The sequence below is a fragment of the Plectrocnemia conspersa genome, unplaced genomic scaffold (assembly GCF_051122295.1).
Source record: "Plectrocnemia conspersa isolate PC_06_02 unplaced genomic scaffold, ASM5112229v1 ptg000010l, whole genome shotgun sequence".
Lineage (NCBI taxonomy): Eukaryota > Metazoa > Arthropoda > Insecta > Trichoptera > Polycentropodidae > Plectrocnemia > Plectrocnemia conspersa.
This window is the reverse complement of record NW_028277174.1, coordinates 17,477,098-17,497,835: the sequence shown is the minus strand read 5'-3', so window position 1 is coordinate 17,497,835 and position 20,738 is coordinate 17,477,098. Positions and strand designations below refer to the sequence as shown.

The following is a 20,738-nucleotide window of genomic DNA, read 5'->3' as shown; positions in this document are numbered from 1 at the left end:
GGTTCAAAATTGAATCCGGTAATCACGCGGACCGATATTTACCAATGGAATAAATTTTGAGGGGGGCTAGTAGCTAGAATTTCCCGCGGGGGAAACGTCGCTTTTCGCATTCTCTCTTCTATAAATATTATACCTTACGTTTTGTTTTGTTCTCGGCCAGCAAAACCTGGGAAAGGTACCGCTCTTACTCGCTCAGTCTCGACTTCAAAGTAAACCCCGTATTAGTTACCAAGTCACGAAATTTTGCAGCAACAAGACGAAGAATTACATTTTCCACCTTCACTCTTCTCGTTTTTTGTTGATCAAGCCTGACTCTGTATATAATATTCAGTGAAAATGATATCCAACTTACGTAAACAGGTCTACGCTACGCTCAATTTCATAATATAATAATTTAAATTCGAACAGAAAATTTAATTATTAATATACTAGCATATTATGCGGTAAAAAATAAACAAAATACTAAGCCTTGTTTGTATAAGTAATATACTTTACCTAATCATATTATATTATAGCAAGTAGTCTTTTTAAACAGAAAATATATACCGATTCTAATAAAGTTCATAAAAATCTATCTTTGATATTTTTTTGTATTTCTCAATCTAACCTTTTATATATAAAATAATATATATATATAACAATATTAGCATAAGTATTAAAAGTTTAGCATGATTACACATCTATACAAATAAATAGGAAATTTCTCAAAATTCTTTAAAAACTTTTTAAATTCGCTGTAACATAAGTAGTGTTTATGTTATAACGTATATATTGCTGTATTTTTTTGGCATCAAAAACAAATTTGAATGTCGCTATTTAGCACTCTCGTATTTGTATCTGCTTTATATATATTGCGATTGATTTACTTAACTACTCAGAAGTTAACTTTGCATAATATATACAATTGTATTACATATTATCAATTAGCTTTTAATATTGAACATGCGAAATTTTCCGACCACAATCTCTAAGACAAATATCATAATATTTACTTTGACTGTGATCTTGGGAAAAATCCGTTAGATTTTGAATTCGATATTTATTTTACCTTGTTACTATTATTAACGATCTTAAACTCTTATTTTATCAACCACTAGCACAATTTATTATCATTTAACAACCATTCTAAATATCATTTCGAACAAACAAAAAGATAAACCAACACGTATCCACAGTAAGGACAACGATAAAAAGGTAGACCTCAATAAAGTTGCGTTGATAATTAGAAATATTTCACAGAACAGATCTGTCCCGAAACGTTAATCACAAATAACTAATCTTTGTTAGGAAAAGACGCCCGCTATACAATACAGTCTATCTTTTGCATATTATTGTTATTCTACTATTGGTTACCGATCGCCGAAATAGTCACCTGAAACATTTATATTTAAAGATGAAAACACATTTCGTTGGTGTGGCTAAGAGGCGATTAAATTGTCACGCAAAAATCTTCATCTGTGATTCGCCAGAACAGACGGAGTCAATCCAAAATACAACAGATTACAGCCGAAAATAATTTAACTCGATACTCCAGAGAAAACTTTCTGATTTCCATGACATGTTTAAAATCTACCGTTTGATAGCGGCATCCACATTTCTCTATATACATATTTAGTTAATAAAATATGTTCACAGAATAAGCTGTTTTATATGAATAAGCTTTTCGGGCGTCTATTTAGTTTCAAAGTCACACCTCTTTGGCCCCAAACCTGAAAATATTTAAACTAGTTTCCAAAAATTATCTATACACATTTATTGCTTATGTTTGTATATTATTTTAATGTTGTTGAGTTATAGTTTATGTAATCTTAAAATATTTTTTACAATTATGTTTTAATTATTATTGTTAAATTTTACTAATATAATAAAATAATCATATGCTCCATAAAATATAAAAAAATCACGATTTTTTGTAGAAAAAGACTAGAAGTAGTTTAGCATTCATTACAATAAAAAGAGATATTGCTAAAATTACCCAATTATAATTTTTAAGTTCAACAAGCAAACTTTCATTCAGTATGTTTATGAAAATAAAAATAACTTTAAATGCTTGAATTTTATGGATCTGAAAAATCCTGAATGAAAGATAAAAACCGTAGCTGAAAATAAGTATTCATCATAAAACTGACAACAGATCAGGGGGTCTAGCCGTACCCCTGTTCGCAAAGAGTGTCCTCTACCACTTATGCGCTAAGGGTTATGTGAATTATATGTATCTCTGTGAGGAAAAATCAGCTTAAGATTTTCATGCTGTTATCTGTAGAGTCGCAAATATTTCAGAAGCTTATCTTTGTCGTATTAGAGTATTTTAGACCGTGTGGTTAAAAAAACTATGGCGGACTATTTGTCTCAAATATTTGGTTGGATTTAAGCTGCAGATTCTTTTCTGATATCTTCAATGATTTTAACTGATTTGATCTGATTTATTTTGTCATATCAATCTTTTGTACTCTGCTTATGGCTTAGTCATTTTGCTAATTTTAGATAGATTCTTTAACAGCAAAATTGTCGTTTCCTAACTGCATAAAAATAAAAATTTTAAGTGCGACTTGACAGTATATTTTGACAATACGTTGGAATAATTATCTCTTGGGTGGCAAACACAATTATATAAGATTTTTCTGAGTTGCATATTCCTGCCCTTGCGATAATATATATTGCTATTTTAATTGGACTATTTATTATATCATAATTTTTTCTACTTTTTTAAAATCTTTCATTTTATCGCTGGCTTTGTTATTAAATATTGTTTCCCGGAACTAAGTTAATTTGAGTCCTCCATTGTATATTTTCTACTTCTTCTTACTCCATTATTTATCTATGCTTTGTGTTCATTTTTATAAATATTGATTTATTTTTAATTATGCAGGATTAAATCTTACGCGGTGATTTTTTGGTTATGTGATAAAATTGATTTACTTTAAAAATTCGCTTTCTTAAATACACATAGATTTAAGAATCCTGATCAAATATTAACTTCACTGAAAAAATTAAATGTTTATGTAACCCACGAAGTTGCATATACTAATGACCTCTGCAAATCAACACGAAGTAAAAATATATTTTCATCAATAAATTGTTAATTTAGATACGTTAAATATCAAATATTTCATACGAAACTATGTTTAAAACAAAATATTTACTTTGCAAAACTATATTTATTTTTTATTAATCCATATAGATAAAAAAATGTTTTTCTTTGACTAGATATTAAAAATTATTATGAACAAATTTAATATTTCACTAAAGTTACACGATATATACATTCTTTATCTTCAATATTAAAAAAAAGCTAATATAAATACTTACATAGTATCATATATGTTTATGTAAATATATTTATTTGTATCTTGAAATTTAATATAAATCGTATTTTCATATTTTTGAAAAGTAATCTGCTCTCTTATGTAATATGCATCAGTTTATCGGTATTTCTTTATATACATACATTCTCAACCGAGCTTGTCCAATATAAAAAAAAATGATAATAAAAAAAGTATATCATCGGATGGACCCGTCGTAAAAACGTCTAGTGTATATAAGTTAGCAAAAAATATTGCTTGCGGATTTCTTGTACACGTTATTGCATTATTGAAAGATTTCGTATAAAATATTACATCATTAAATCTGTCAACAATTACTATGAGGGATTTTATTTTGCCGATATATTCCATTATCGTCGGCGTTGAATAACATCCTTTGAACAAACCCCCGTTTATATACCTAGACCTTAACAAATATCCTTTTATGTGAACACATAGCCGTAATTGAACAAGAAGAGAACGCGTGTTTAATCTGCGGCGAAATTAAATATTATCGTTTCGGATCAAGAACACGCCCTCAGCCTCTCTGTGTGTTTTCTTTTGTGCTCGTGCCTAAAGAGAAGCAAAAAATAATTTCTTCAATATCTCTCTGATTTGGTGCTTGAGTGTAATAATTAGTAGGTGAGCGTGTTTTCTCGCCGTCACGAAAACTTACACCTGTAGATGGTATACCTACGCTATAATAATAATCCTCTGGGCTAATCTCTAGCAAACGAGAAACGCGTCCATAATCGGTCCAGTCAGCAGAATATCGTTACCCGAAACATTTGAACACACAACCGAGGGCCCATCTTAATCTCGGCAATTACCCAAATGGCGGACAAGACCGAACAAACCGCTCGAAAAAGCTCCGGGTAAACATGTAAACGCGTATAATATACAGGGTGGATACAAACCAAACTAATTGATTATATATATATTTAATTCAGAACCGTACGAGAAATTTGGTTGTTAGAGTCGGGTGCGTTGTACTGTCTTGAGAATCACTCCTAGATGGATTAAAAATAGATTTTCCCTAATGTTCCGCAATGCGTATTATTTTATAAAAATAATCAAATAAATAGTACTATTATCGTATATCGCATTTTTATCATTCGCGTCGTTTTGTTTCGAGGCGACAATAGACTGTCATTAGTCAATCGACAGTTGCGAAGATTGTCATATTATTTGTCAAGTTGTCAAATTCTAGCCAATTTTAATTTATATTACTTTTACATATATGTACATATATATTATTAAAACAAATTTTAGTTATATTTTTTTTTACTCAATTACTATTCATTAAGGTTTACTTAATTTCTGTCCATTCTGTGTATGTGTATATATTCATAAGCACACATGTAGGAAAATCCTTTTTCAACAAGAAAAAAAAATGTCCACGAGATGTTTGTAAGAAACAATTAAGCAAGATAAGATTGTACTCGACAAAAGTCTTTTGTTTTCATCCTCTTTGCAAATAACAACAACAAAAATGCCTTCGTTGAAACTGACGTTTGTCCTGGAAATAAGTGTCCATGTCTTATAGTTTGAAAAAATCATAATATAATATAAATAATAATAAAATAATAGCTTTTATTAGTATTTACATAATATTTTTAATCTTTATAATTTACAGCAGCAATATAAAGATGTCGGTACAACTGTATATTATTCAATAATAAATAATATATTATTTTATTAAAACAATATTACATACATTACATTAAATAAAGCTAAATTATATTTCAGTTATTCATTATTTATTCTTTAATGGGTATTTTTTATAGTTTAAGAGCTATGTAAATAATAGCAATTTATATAATAGCTAAAAGTGGAATTAAAGAATTAAATTTGTTAGGCAATTGAGTCTTATAGAATTTGAATAACATATCATGAAAAAATATGTTATTATTTTGTTAATAATATTAATAACCAAATTTTAATTAGTATATTTTTTATCAACACCTGTTATATTATTCATTATTTTTTACCCAAGGCCTTTATATATTAAGAAGAATAAAAAACCTAATTTCGTAAGTAACCCAATCCTATTAAGAATATCACTTAATAATAACGTGATCGGAAATTGATACATTAAAAGGAAGCCGCCCCCTTACTGCTTATTCTATACATAGCATGTTCGTGAGACACTCGTGACAAGAAATAAGTCCTTGTAAAAAATTTAAGGCGTTCTATTCGGTTATATAATACGTATAGTATGTTACAATTTTACCTCACAATTCCCGGTGTGCCTTTCCTCCCTTTCCTACATTCAGTAAAAAGTTACTTTAGGATTGAACGTTTTCGCAATAGACTATTGTTTTTTTTTTTTAAGAATTCACTTTAGTTTGTTATGATTGAATAATTGTTTTTAATTAAATTTATAAAAAATACTAAATCATCGCATTTTCTCATAAAGTTTTTTTTTTTGAGCAGTTTCAATTGTGTCAGTGAATAATTTTATGATTATTTTGTGGTAATTTTATAGCCCGTATATAAATGCATGGCTTATTAAATTGTAATATTAGTGCTACTTACGTGTAAACATATTTTTATTGAAAAAAATTACTATACTTTTTTATCTTTGTAAATATATGCAATTAGAGTTTCATAAGTTGTCTATTTAGACTACTGCAGCGTCAAAAAAAATTTAAGAGTCAAATCTTTGATTATAAATATATTTAATCTTTTTTTTCTAAATGACATCAAAAGAGCTAATTTAAATTCCAAATTTCTGCTTCAAAATTTGCCTAAAAGTCTTAAAATAGATTTCGTTGTAAATTGCATTTTACTGGAATTAAAAATCAAGAAGAATAAATTGCATATATTTTAATAAATGATTATATATTATATAGATTTACTGTAACGATAGAACAGTGGTGTAGGTCGTAAAACTAATATCTAAAAGACCTGGGTTCGTATCTTGGATGTACCCTAGTGTTTTTAAATGTTTATCTTAATAAGGGAGTATTTTATAATTATAATTTAGATTGATCATCACAGATGAGTTTTTATATATTTTTCTAAGCTTACGAATAAATATCGCGATAGACATTAAAAATAAAATTTAGATAGGTCATGGATAGTTAGATGTAATAATAATTTTTAATTATATAAATAGATAAATTATCTTTGATTTCACTCAAGTGTCTCAATACTTACACAGTAGTGAGACACCTGTATAATATATATTATTGTGTAATCTTGTATCTACTATTGTATTATTACTTTTGCGCATTTTATTTTAGCATAGATACATAAAATGATCACATTTTACAAAACCAGTTTTTAGAACTTTTGCTCTAGGTGTCAATGTGCTTATTTTTATTTAAAGCAAATTTATTTAGTTACAAATTATTTTAAATCACAAACAATTTCTGTGATTATTGTATAAACTAGTCATCTGGAAAATTGGGTTGAGCTCTGAATTTCGGACGTCCTAGCTCAACTAGGGTTTATGTGAAGAGGGAAGAAGCTGCTTTATTGCTCTTCGAAATCTCAGTCGATGGTCGGCGTAGAGTTCTACTTAGTGCGAGTTCATTTAAACTCTCTTGTGTCTAGAGACTCCAATCTGAACATTTAAATATTCAAATAACGAATTTATTTACCCGTTTTTTAACTATTCGTTGTTTCTTAATTACTTAAGTGTTTTAACAACGCAGTAAGTCAATTCCCTTCCTTCATATTCTTTTTAATGTAACGCTGCAGTATATGTAGCCTAACTACAGCTTATTGTACCCTTTTTTGTTTTGTGAAACTTATTTTCAGATCTTTGTGTTATAAACATATAATATAATATAGCAACTAATAGTAGCTGCAAAGTACGACTAAAATCGTCATCCTCACGTTATATGTTTACTTTTAACTGTTTTTTTTATATTGATGTGGCTGCTTAAATTCCAGTTAAGCTCGGAATATTTTACTTAAATATTTTATTTCCTTAACTGTCATCTAAAATTGTAAGTTTACACATCTAAGAACGATCAATATTTTGTATATTTTTTTAGGTACGACTTTTGTTGATCAAACAAAATTTATTACCTTTATCTATTATAAGTTATAATTAAAATCGATGACTTATTATTTAACGTATTATTTGATACGTTACATATTTATTTAATTTATGCATTTATTAATAAATATAAATGTCTTTGTTACAGTGATGGTGATGAGCAGCCCTTTGGGACCCGGTGTACAAATAAGCCCAACCTCAACTCAAGTAGTGAGATACGTCAATAATTCATACATAGTTACGTGTACAGCCGAAAATGGCGATAAGGTAATTAGTTTCAAAATAATAATTCAATAACATGATTTTTTAATATTATATTTACGATGTTTACCGCTATCGATCGTCACTTATTGTGTCGATATCAATCCCAGCAGGTCATTAAACTGTTATCCTTGCTCCTATTTGCCATTCCATCTTGTTGACGCCCATACAACTGACAATAAATTATCGATAAACACAATATTTCATTTATGAAAAAAATATTTGTTCGGAGTGTCACACGAATGTTATCTTGTTGCACTCGTAAGGTCAGTCGATTACTTCTGAAGCGAATTCAGATAGATGGTAATACGGTTGCATAAACCCATTATATGTCAGTTTTATGATTTATTTACAATAAAATTATATACATCTTTTTTTACATAACAATAGCGATTAACGTGAACATTATCACGATAATAACTCAATACTTGTTCATTATTTGTTGATGTCGGTTCAACCCTTAACTCTTGGAATTTATTAATTTAGTTTCACTAATAATGTATTTTTCATGCTAAATATATAATGATTTTTTAATCATGGATGATACTTGATAGTTTATTTAATAATGAGTTACATACAATTTTTTTCACTATATCATATGTATTTTTGTATCACAAAGATTAAATAAATCATTGTTTTATCAACATTATTAATAACTAAATACATTTTAAAATTTATTGTGATGGAATACGAATTATTATTATAATATTATTATTCTTAATTAGCAAGACAAATACTAGTTCCAATAAAGCCTTGTCTATCATTTATACTGGAAAAGTTTTAAAAGATAAATTTAAACATTCATTAAAGTGTATTTCTTGCTATATGATTGAATAGTTTTTATGCAATATTATTTCTATTAGATTACACAATAATAATAATAATATATTTTTTAATAAAAAATAGATTTATTATTGCTAATTTATTAAAGCGTCTTTTTATTTGTAATAATTATTTTCTATAAAATTGTATATCACAATATTATAATTAATTCTGAAAAGTCTAAAAAGTATATTTATTTTTAAAAATTCGAATGTCGTATCTTTTTTATTAAATCTCTAGTAACGTAAGCAAAAAATGCCCTTAGGACATTTGTCCTGAAACTTCTCAATGCAAAAACCTTAATAACCTTTAGTATTATACTTTTTTTCTCTGATCTGCCTATCGTCTTCCCAATTATTTTTATATACAATACCTATTATATAATAACAAGTATTTGTTTCTTGCTTCTATTTATTGTTTTTGTATATAACTTATTTTTTTACGGCGTTCAAAGTTTTTTCAGTACTTGAATTGAGCTGCCATATTCTCAATTTATATGTTTAACTTATTAAGTCACTTTTCTTACTTATTTATGTCCTATAATATAAGAGTATAATATAAATTGTTATATATATCGTGCTTTAAAAAAACAATATATCTTACTCCACATCTATACTAAAAATCCTCAATCTATTTATACGATTTACAGATTTATAATATTTTTTTTATGAAAGGGCAAAAAACCTAATTTATTTGTTAAGCTACCTAGCAATTTAATATATATCGTTAATTTTTTTATACCCAGAAGACCTAGGTTTGAATCCGATTTGTATGTATCTGGAAGATCAGAATTAGTGATTATTATACAGTAGAACTACGGATTGCGAGTAACTTGATTTACAATATTTTTTTCAAATTAATATGGACTAATAAACGAGCGATCTCTTGCAATACGAGCAGTACGTATTTCGTCACTTTCTCCTTAACTGAACCGATGATTCTACTTGCAGAGAAGACATACATTTTAAAAAATAATTTGCCACTCAAAGTCTTGTTGATTAAGAATAATGCTCCTGCTAATCTTTGACAAGATCTGGAGGACGACTTACTGGAAGAATTTGAAATCATTAAGATCAAGTTTTATTCCCCCAACACCACTCCATTACTCCAGTCCATGGATCAGCAGATTATTTCTAACATTAAAAAGCTTTACAACAAATCACTATTTGAGCAATGCTTTAAAGTGAGCAAGGAAACAAATTTTAAACTTTTGGAAAAATCATTTCCACGTTGTAAACTGCCTCAAGATCATCGATAAAGTGTGGGATGGGACTACCAAGAGAACCCTTAATTATTCTTAGAGAAAACTGTGGTCTAATTGAATTGCTGAGTATTTTCATATACAGAAGCCGCCAATTATCAATAAAAATTTGTTCTTGGGAAAGAATATGGAACTGGAGGTGAATGAAGACGATATTCAAGATTTAGTTTATAATCAGGGTCAGGAGTTGACCATCGATAGATCTGCATCGCGAGCACGAGACTACTGAGGAGATCTTGTTTGAAGAGAAAGAGAAAAAGGCTGAGCCTTACTTTAAATGAGATTATGGATATCTGTAAAATATAAGAAACAGTGCAAAATTTTATGGAAAAGCACAATTTTAGTAAGGTTGTAGCACTGCAAGCTATGAATCTATTTAATGCCAATATAATATCACATTTTTTTGAAATCCTCAAAATGAGGCAAAGACAAGTCTCTTTGGATATGTTCCTAATTAAAAATCTACAAAAGGAAAAAGATGTCATTGAGCTATCAGTGATAGACAGCAGTGATTTCGGTATAAATAATTAATACAATAAAATATTTTTGAATAAATTTAAATATTAAAAGATATTAAAAATATACGTTTATTTTATATTTATTTATTTTATATAAATATTTTTTTGGGGAGAAATCAACTTAAGTTTTAATTGTTTGTTAAGGGTCAATTTGATTTGATATACGAGTGTTTTGGAATACGAGCACATTACCAGAACACGTTCAACTCGTCAATAATGGTTTTACTGTATATTATTAATTCTGATCATTCTTCATAGATTAGGTTTTCCAAGATTTTCCTAATCTCACAGATGAATAAATAAAACAAAATTCATCTAGATCGTGCAAAGAGACATTTATTGATTCTTAGCTATGATAACAATTTGTAATTTATAAAATAAATATCACTAAATTACAGAGTTTGATTTAAGTCTATTGTAAGGCAATGGGCTAACGCCTGACATGTTTCAACGGGAAACTTTTAATACAACGTATTAAAAGTTTCCATAAAACGTAATTTCCATAAAACGTATTTTAATAAAACGTAGTTTTACAAAATATTTAAGTAATATATATAATACATACATTTTGCTACATTTTACTTTTACTGATATTTGTTACGCGAAGATTACTTTTTATAACAAAATTTGCATATGATTTATATGATTTTTCTTTATTATATGCTTTATATTAACAACTACAGCAAAAGACATACTTGACTCAATTAACTGTTCCAAAGAAACTAGACAGCCAGAAAATGAGATAAGCGTTTTAAATAATAATGAATTGAAAATTAATAATTATAAACTTGAGCTCAAAACATTCTAATACAAAGTATTAAATGTTGATTTTTAAAAACAATTTTAAAAATATCTATTAAACGAGAACAGGTTAAAAATAACTAATTAAATGTCTAAAATAATCGTGTAATTCAAAATATTAATTTAGTTATTTGTTATTAAAAAAATCTTTTATTGTGTAATTTTGATTTTTATATATAATATATACACAATTTAATACTTTTTTTATTTTACTCAATCTATTGTTATATTTCTTTAGATCGCAGTTAGTCCACAATATAATAATTCGATGGTATTTTACAGATAACATAAAGGACTTTAATCTCACTTGATATCCTCGCGTTAGCGTTTCCTACCTCTCTCATATCATATTATATTTTTGTGCTAAGAAGAAAACATATACACACAGATTTTTATTTTTCCCACATAAAACACAACACATCATCCCGGATAATTCTGGTTTTGAGTTGTTTACGATTAAACCCCGCCCCGTCGAGCGACTTATCATCCGCGACGATCTCCAGGTCATCTGGCACCGGGTACTCTCCGGTCATATATCACTTTTGTAATCTGTTCAAACATTTTCCGGCCGACAGGTGAAATGGGTGAGTCCCGAGGGCAAAGAAGTAACCAGTCAGACGGGAAGGCTTCACGTCGAGGATCGCCCCCAGTTGATGGAAGGTGCCTTGGCGCTTGTGTTCGAGCACGTAACCAGCACCGACAAGGGCAATTGGACGTGTCAGCACGAGACGAAGGACAATATGACCAAATTCTTTACCATGATCATCAACGGTACGTGTTCCATTTATAGTTCGATAGTTAATTACTATTTTATAGTTAATATAATCTTAAGAAGTATATAATTAAATACAAAAATTGGTTAATATACACTAGTTTACAATATTTTTAATTATCGAGATATCTAAACAAGAAACACATAAACATATGACAGTTAAAAAATATCTTTAGTAAAGACTGCAAGAATTTCTATATCCAAACCAACATTAACAAATGGTCGACATTACAAAAATCATACTAATAGTCGATAAAAAAAATTCAGAATAGATGTTTTTTATTTGTGCCAAGTGAAGCATTTATTTAATTATTTGCAACGATACTTTTGCTTTCGAAGAAAACTTTATAGGTTTTTTTTTATGGCTGAAAATAAATTGGTCCTACATACATATGTACACCTCAATTATTACAGTTAGTTACAGTTCTTTAGTAACTTCTACTCGATCGCTTATAGCATCATTAACTTCTTTAGTTTTTAAAATTATTTTACTCTAGATCTTAGCAATATTTTAACAGCTTTACAAATACCTTTTTCCAGAATTGCGTTGACAATTTAATTTTTTCCATTAATAGCTCTAACTGCTTTCATAAATGTGGCTCATAGATAATACTTTTTAAATGTATGTTTTACACCTTGATTATCTAATAACAGAGGTTTTATTTGTAGAAAACATTATCCTTATATTTTAATTATAGTCATATCATTATTATTATCTAAAATATTTTATTTGGCAAAAAATTCTACAAGAACAGAAAGAAAATTCTACAGTCTTCAAAAAAATCTTTATTCATTCGTACTCTTAGATTATTATTACTCTTAAACTATAACAGGTAACCATGCTTAAATATATTCTGTAATACTCTAGGTTTTTTGTGTTAAATTAGAAATGACTCTGTTATGCAATACCCAGAAGCACTTCCAATAAGTAAAAGCGTTAGCCTATCTGTAGAAATTATGGTTTTCGTTTGTGCGAATTTTATAAAATTACATAGTTTTCTATTTATGTAATGGCAGTTAAAAAAACTGTAATTGTACTAATAATAAATAAGCTTGTTAAAATCAATTTACATTAAAAAATGTAAACAGAAATTAATTTATCTATTTTTTGAAGCTAAAATAACAGCATTTGAAGTGTATTCGTATCAAATAAATTAGCAAATATTAATACATTTTTTAAGTTAAAAATATAGTTTGCATATATTTTTATTAATTATGGACAAAATAATTTAATTTATTTTATACTAGATTTTTGTGTCAGATGTATTAGGGTTCTACAGTTTTTTTTATGGGGTAATAATATCAATTAAATAATGTGTTGTAATATACGACTACTTTTTCATAATTTTTTAACAGTCAAACAATGTTAAATTGATAGTATTATTTTCTTGCAAAACATATGTACATCAAATCTTAAACTGCTGACTCTTGTGAATTCGAAAATTTTTTTAATGGTTTAGGTAATATTGTTGGTATATTTTCCTATTTTTCTTAAACTAATACAAATTCATAGTCGACAAATACATGTTTTTAAAAATCCTTTTGCATCCGTAGCAAGAGAAATTGTAAAGAAAAACCTTTGTTAAATAACAAATATTCTTGACACATCTCAGAGTGTTTTGACGGGTCTATTCTTAAATATATAAAAAGCTAGCTGTAATGACAATAGCTTGATATATTTTAAAGTGATACCATATAAAGCACGATACACAAGTGGTATGAGTCGCTGACTATTGACTTGAAAGTCTTCTGTTCTAATAGACCTTAATGTTTTTTATCGTGTCTGGGAAATCCTAATAAGTGAATATTAGCTAATTAAAATTTCGATTAATCATCACAGTATATTCAACTAACCAAGATTTTTCTTATCTCACAAATAAATACTTAAAATCGAGCAAAGTCGTTCGTATTAGGTATTAACAAAATTTTACTTCAGCTCACAAAGAATATATTATATGTATTCAATAACATAATAACTTTTTAGCTAATATGGTAATCCAGAGAATGGGTAGTTTTCTTATCATAATGGAAGATCACCAGAACCAATTATCTATACTTCTTCATTGCCTTTTTGTTGATATCGTCCGATCTTCTTTACTTTTCATCAGCGTTTTGCCTAATTCAAATCTACTTCATTTTTTCTTAAAGCTTGTATTATTCCATGTATATTAATTCCGATAAAAACAATAATACGATTTACATTTTTTTTTTGAGAAATACTTTAAGATCGTTGTCATGGTCGTACCGGTCCAATTACAAATGTATCTGGTGGTTCATTGATAGCAACTGTCACAAAAACAAGTTATACAAAAATTTAAGCCTAACAACTATTTTCTTATAATACAATAAAATATAGCTAAATAGAATAATACTTAAATTCGTTTTAGTTTTACTTGTTATTGTACTATAAGCTCCATAAACATTCAAGCGCACATCAATTACTCACTGCGCTTAGTTTTACTTGTTATTATACTATAAACATTCAAGCTCACATCAATTACTCACTGTGCTACGGTGACACTGAAACTAGAGGGCATCATGGAAGCTTGCTTCATAAGTAAATTAGGTATGTTTTACCTGATACACATACGTGGACCAGTGATAGCAACCTTCCCTTATAGTGTAGTGGTTATTTATATAGTGAATACACACCTAAATATATAGTAGTCTAAGTAATTAGAAGGAAGGTGTTTAACCATTTATCACCATCATCATATCAGCTAAATTCCACAAAAGTAGCATATGACGCGAATCTATCTCTCCAGAATGTGTTCAGTAGATACTGAACTCGGCACCAGAACTCGGTTTCCACTTACAAAAAAGTCCCGAGAGAAATTGCTTAAGACACAATAGTGTCTTAGGTAATCGATTATCCTATCTAGCTATATTTCTTGCTCATTTAAGCCTTCGAGCTCTGACAAATGTCTATATCCCCATACATAATCATTATATCATGTTTTCCTCTTGGGACTTTTTTGCTACGTACAAATTCTCAACATAATCCTAAGATCTTTCTCATGAATTTATATCGCACTAACGTATACCTCACACCGTTATTTGTGATCTTATTCATAATCTCATATTATTTAAAATAATTACATACATACATCACTACTTTATTTATTATTAGTCGAAGAGGTACAACATATTTATTGCACACAACTACTGCCTTATATATATTTTTTTATATCTTCCCCATTAGCATTTAAAGACAAATAATAAGTAAATATTCAGATATGTATTTTACAATAATATGCTTTATAACCAATGTCACAATATCATAATATGCAGTAAAACACGATAAAAATACGATAAATATGATAACCTAGTACTGAACCATATCACTTAATAATACATAACAATAATATACGGCAGAATTTAGAATTATTTTGTCTTCTCTACATATAAAGGCACCTTAATAATGGGTAAATAATAAGTTTAAAATTTTGTTCATATCTCATAAAGCTGCTAATCATTTTTTCATACAATGACTAAAAACAATGCATCTATAATTTTTTTACCATAGCTATATACAGTTTTTTACGGCTTTAAACAAACAATGAATTCTTTATGAATTTAACCAAACCTTATATGTCCAGTCGTTCAATACAATCTGACTTCTGAGTTATTGTATAATTTAACTTAAAGTGAATTTTTGTTTATGAATCGATTATAGTGGATTAAAATATAGAGTTTTGGGTACAACTATTTAATTCACCCTCGTAAATGAACATTAACATGATTCTTTATCCAATGCATCAAGATTTATATTTTTTCCAACGCATAATTTATATAACGGCGAGATATTTATCTCCGATACTTCAAATAACACACAGCCCCAGAGGTCGATAAAAATAAATCAATAATTATAAATCACTGCTTTAAGACTACGATTTTAATTCAACGCTAGTATTAAATTTAACTCTTATTATTTTATTATTACCATAAAGTTAATATTTAAATTGGATTTTTGGTGTGGCCAACCTCATTCTAGCATAATATTTTTGATAAAAGCTTTTACTTATGTAGAGCTTTTAAGCTCTTAGTTACACTTTCTTGACCTTTCAATAAACGTCTAAAATAAAAATAATGACCCATTCAACATCCCTCGATCCTTCTTTCTGAGCAGTTATCATTTTTTTTCTTTAAATTATTATATTCACTAAGACGTGTGAACGTATTATTAAAATTTAAATTAAAGTTAGTTGGAATCAGTCCTTCATAAATTTATCTTTACTACTAAAATTGCAATTTTTCGTTATTAATATAAAAAATATTAAACGGCAAATGAAAGCACGCAACAAAAAAAAAATAATCGCATTTTTTATACTTCATTATATATAATATTACTGTAATCCTTTATTTTGCTAGTTAAAACACAAAAATGACAAATTATTTATTATTATTTATATAAAAATATTTTAATTTCTCAGGAGATGTAATTGTGAAGAATTTTAATTCAGTTTTCAGTCGCACTACTCTTTTTCGAAACCCGGATATCAGAAATTCAATTAGTATTACATTAAAAAGGGTAAATAAAATCGCCTAATAACGTAATTTAAGATAAAACAGTTCAAATACAATTTCAATTGAATTTTGAAGTAGTTATGTGTAGGCATAGTATGTGTAGATATTTCATTAATTGAATTGTTTTACGGCCCTTTGTTTCATATGAAACTGCGTTATATTTTCAACGAATATAAAGAGTGACACGACAAAGCTTTTTTATTCAATTTAATGTGCTATACGAGTACATTCTAGTTTTACGATATTCTATTCCATGCCATCCTTTCAAGCATGTAACGGAGTCCTGAGAGTCAATGTGCGAGAGATTCAATTTGCGTCTGGCTTTCAGTGTCAGACACGTGATAAAGCTCTACCTGTGGAAGCTAACAACTGACTGAATATGCACTGCTTCTTGAGCTTATGCACACCTTTCTAGGATATTTTGTTGGATGTTCTGCATCAATGAGCCCCCAGAATTTTAATAAATTACAAAATATACAAAGCACTGCAATATTTTAAAATATTAAATAAATCGTAAGGAATACTTTAATTACTGTATTGCTGGTATTAAATTTTTAAAATGTACTATTTAGGTAATGACAAAAACAAATAATAGATAAAACATATAGGGCTTTGTATTATAATTAATTCACCAGATTAAAAAATTGTATTTAACAGCTCATTATAATCTATTACTTATTACTCAAACAAATTATAAGCGTTAAAACACAGATACATATTGTCAAATTTAAAGTATAAAAAAAAATATTATTTTGTCGTACTTATGACATATATATGTAATATTTTTTAATAAATTTACGTATAAGTTTATATTAATGCTCTAATACTAATTCTTATTGTTTACCATCGAATTCAGTCTAGATGTGAAATGCCAATCCAAGGGATGCGACAAAGAACGTTTTTGTATGATCATATATTTTTTCTTCCGAGGTTCCTCTTAAGTCGAACCTGAGCTCTCTGCTCTATATGTTATTTATTAATGACATAACTACGTTACAGTTACAATTTATTTTGTATCCAGGTGCTTTAAATTGTTTAAATGCATTCGATATATTGCGGACTCTTTTTCTTTACAATGATTTAAATTCACTATGGAGATGAGCTTCGGAAAGTGCTATACTGTGTCATATTTTTGACCACGTTCTCCAGCATATTATTTTACGATGTTGGTGGAAAAGTTTTAGCTAGTGAAACTTTTACTAAATATATTCTCGCTACACGTAAACTAAATCTGCAATAAATCTTCCGGAGTTAAAAGATCCGGATCCGGTATTTATTTGTATCCTCTATGTCATAAAGAATACAATCTATGACACTTATGTTCACAGCATTCTTGAATCAGAGACTATAATTTGGAATTCCTAAATAACTATAGTCTATTTATTTTCAAGAATCAGTGCGCAAGAACTTTGTTTAACGCGTAATCATAACATGCTTTTAAATTTCTGCCCTGTGATTGGTCGTTCGCCGTAAGATCAATCGTTTCATTGAGAACGACCAAGCGCAAGGCAGAAATTTAAGAGCACATTTTGATTACGCGTTAAACAATGTTCTTGCGCACTGACTCTTGAAAATAAATAGACTATAAATACTTCCTCTTTATCATGAAAATTCAGAAAAGGTTATTGAGATACCTTTAAAGGAGGATATTTGGTTATTATCCGTTCGTGTTTCCCAGCATCTTTCTTTTAGGAGCGTTGGGATACGATTCGCTGAGTTCTCACAGAAAGTTGTATGTCGCTAAGCATTGATATAATCTATCAAAGAGTTCTATTGACAATTAAAATATTCCTAAGAAAATTCTTCGTCTATAAGATCCACCGTTGCGTCCTCTTCTGATACCCGATAGAGCCAGAATGTCTGCACTAGCTGACTTGCCTAACGCAATCGCCATCCGGCTCATTCGATTTAAATAAATAAATAATATATATCATATTAAGATAAACCTTTTATGAAATTTAAAAATACCATACTACTGGTATATTATACATTCAGTTTGATATTGAAAGTCTTAATCGTAGACGACCCACAAAAGTCATAAAAATTCAGTTCAGGTAGTTTAAAAGCCACCTTTATGAATTTAGGTAGCGTAGTTCAAATATAGATAGAGATAGAAAACGAACACATATTACTGAGATTTTGCATTTCCGTGCAAATGAGCGACAATGATGGTTCACTAGACAATTGTTTGCGTTTTGGGTACGCAACCCCACGGGTTTAAATGCGGACAGACTTGATGCCGACACGATAGTACACCCCCGGGGCATATACTCGGGGCTTTGGGTTTAATTCGACAAAAGCGCCGCGGTGAGCCCCTATAAATTTTATGTGCCCGATTGCGGTTCACTCTTTTTCGCTATTTGCTCTTTTCATTATTTCGCATAAAACGATCCTGCCGCCGCGCCTACGACAACTGCTAAACGGTGTTGAAACGACAAATAAGAAGCGTCGTAAAAAGAAAATAAAGTTTTTTTGGTTTATGTTATGTTTTCATAATGCACATCCTGAAAAACTTTCATTTTGAAACTCTGATAATTTAATTACAGATTTTCAAAAGATTGTCAATGTATTCTAGAATATATAGTTAATTAAAAGGGTATTTTGGAATAAATTATAATAACAAAATCTATGGCCTTCGAATAGGTATATATTACAAAGTGTGTATACCTACTATATAATACAGACACATATAATATTTTGAATATACATATATACATACTTTTTTTATTTCTACATTTAGATTATTTGTTTCGGAAAATATGCATTCTAGGATGCCATTAGATACTTACATAGCACTAATATTATTTAGATTTTGATAATCCAATATCATTTTCAGCCAATAATTATTTATTAAGAGACATTAGGGTAACATATTGATCACGATGATCTTAATTTTATTTAAATAAATAAATTAAAATTCGGAGCAGGCGTTCAAGCTCACCTTTAATTCTCAATTGAGTTGCATACCTTTGGTTTCCGAGATTCAATACATCTGCTTTTGCTACTTTTCAAAGAACCGACGAATCTGACGTAATCATTGAATGAAGAATCTAATACATTTATATTGAGTTATATGGTATTTGCTTCAGGGACAAAACATTTGTAGATAGTAATCCCAAAAGGTTGTGAAACAAAATGATTAATTTAGCACACTTATTTTTTTACTCAGCAACATTTCTATTAATGTGTGATTCGTTCCTATAGTGCAAAAATTAATTTTCAACTTGTTTCTGTTTATCATAATTAAGTAATAAACAACAAATAATTTAGATAATAAATAACTAACGAAGAAAAAGTGCGCAAAAAATGCATTGAGGTTCGTTAAGATTCTTTTAAAAATAATAGTTGGGTTTTTCATACGTAGTATAAATCAAACCCAAATTAAAATGTCACAGTATTTTTTGATTCATATCAAAGTTAAGTCTTTCTAATAAAATTTGTCTAATATTATTGCATAGTAAAAATATACATCTTTTGACATGCATCAAAGGCAATTTTAAATAAAGGCACAATCATAAATGGTTTATTTTTAATAAATTAAAAAATATTGTAGTAATCGGATATTGAAAATAAAACGAGGTCGCTCTTTTCATGATTTTCCACTCGAATTCGCTCTCCATTCCGACGAACTGCGAATTTGAAATAGCCAGTTGCACCTTTTTTACAAATGTTGGTTTTCCGGCTTTTCCATATGAATAACAATTTGACCATATTTTGTTTTGTGCTGTTCGGAACACGACGGTTATCATTAAATTTCAGCGGCCACAGAGGCTCTTCGGTATTTTTTTATATATGATTTTTCCAAACCAAAAACACGCCGTTCATGTTTTATTTAATCGGGGGAAAGGCGCAGTTTCTACTTTTTGGTCCTTTGGCCGTCAGCCATTTAGCACGAAAGCACTGTCAATAGCAGTTGTACAGCTAAAATCAATCTTCGTTCTTCGGCGGTTCGTCTGTCCGTGGAAATATTAATAAATCACAATGAAAGCTATTATTTATGTTTTTAAAAAAGCAAAAATATAAGACATTAATCAATATTCTAAGCGGTAAGAAAACGACAGGTTTGTGGGTTGGTCGGAAAGTAGCAATCAGGATTAAAAATATTTTATCGTATTTTATCCTAGATTAAAAATATAATATTAATATGAATATTGTATTCGAACAAATATTAGAAATAATAAACTAATATTTCTATCGCATTTTAATTTAATTTATTATAAAATATACTTAAATTTAACAAAATTTTATATTAAGAAACATGAACATTTTTATTTAAAATAATCAGTTTTATTCAACAAAGTATTTAAATTAAATTTAAAAATATTGTAACATGTTTATGGAATGCGAAATATTATATTTTATTAAAAATGACAACAAAGGAGTATTTCCCAATAAGGACATTTTATCAAAAAGATTGCCATTTTGTCTTAAACATTTTTTAACAATACAGAGCTAAAAAAAT

The 20,738-nt window shown here is 28.4% G+C and overlaps 1 protein-coding gene across 1 annotated transcript in view; it reads left to right on the top strand.

The window, feature by feature from the left end:
• LOC148230794 (limbic system-associated membrane protein-like) overlaps nt 1-20,738 on the top strand; it is a 217,070-nt gene that overhangs the window by 160,181 nt on the left and 36,151 nt on the right. The window contains exons 2-3 of the mRNA XM_088194479.1: nt 7,463-7,581; nt 11,553-11,748. Of these exons, the coding sequence (XP_088050605.1) occupies nt 7,463-7,581; nt 11,553-11,748 (315 nt within the window). The remainder of the gene's footprint in view (nt 1-7,462; nt 7,582-11,552; nt 11,749-20,738) is intronic.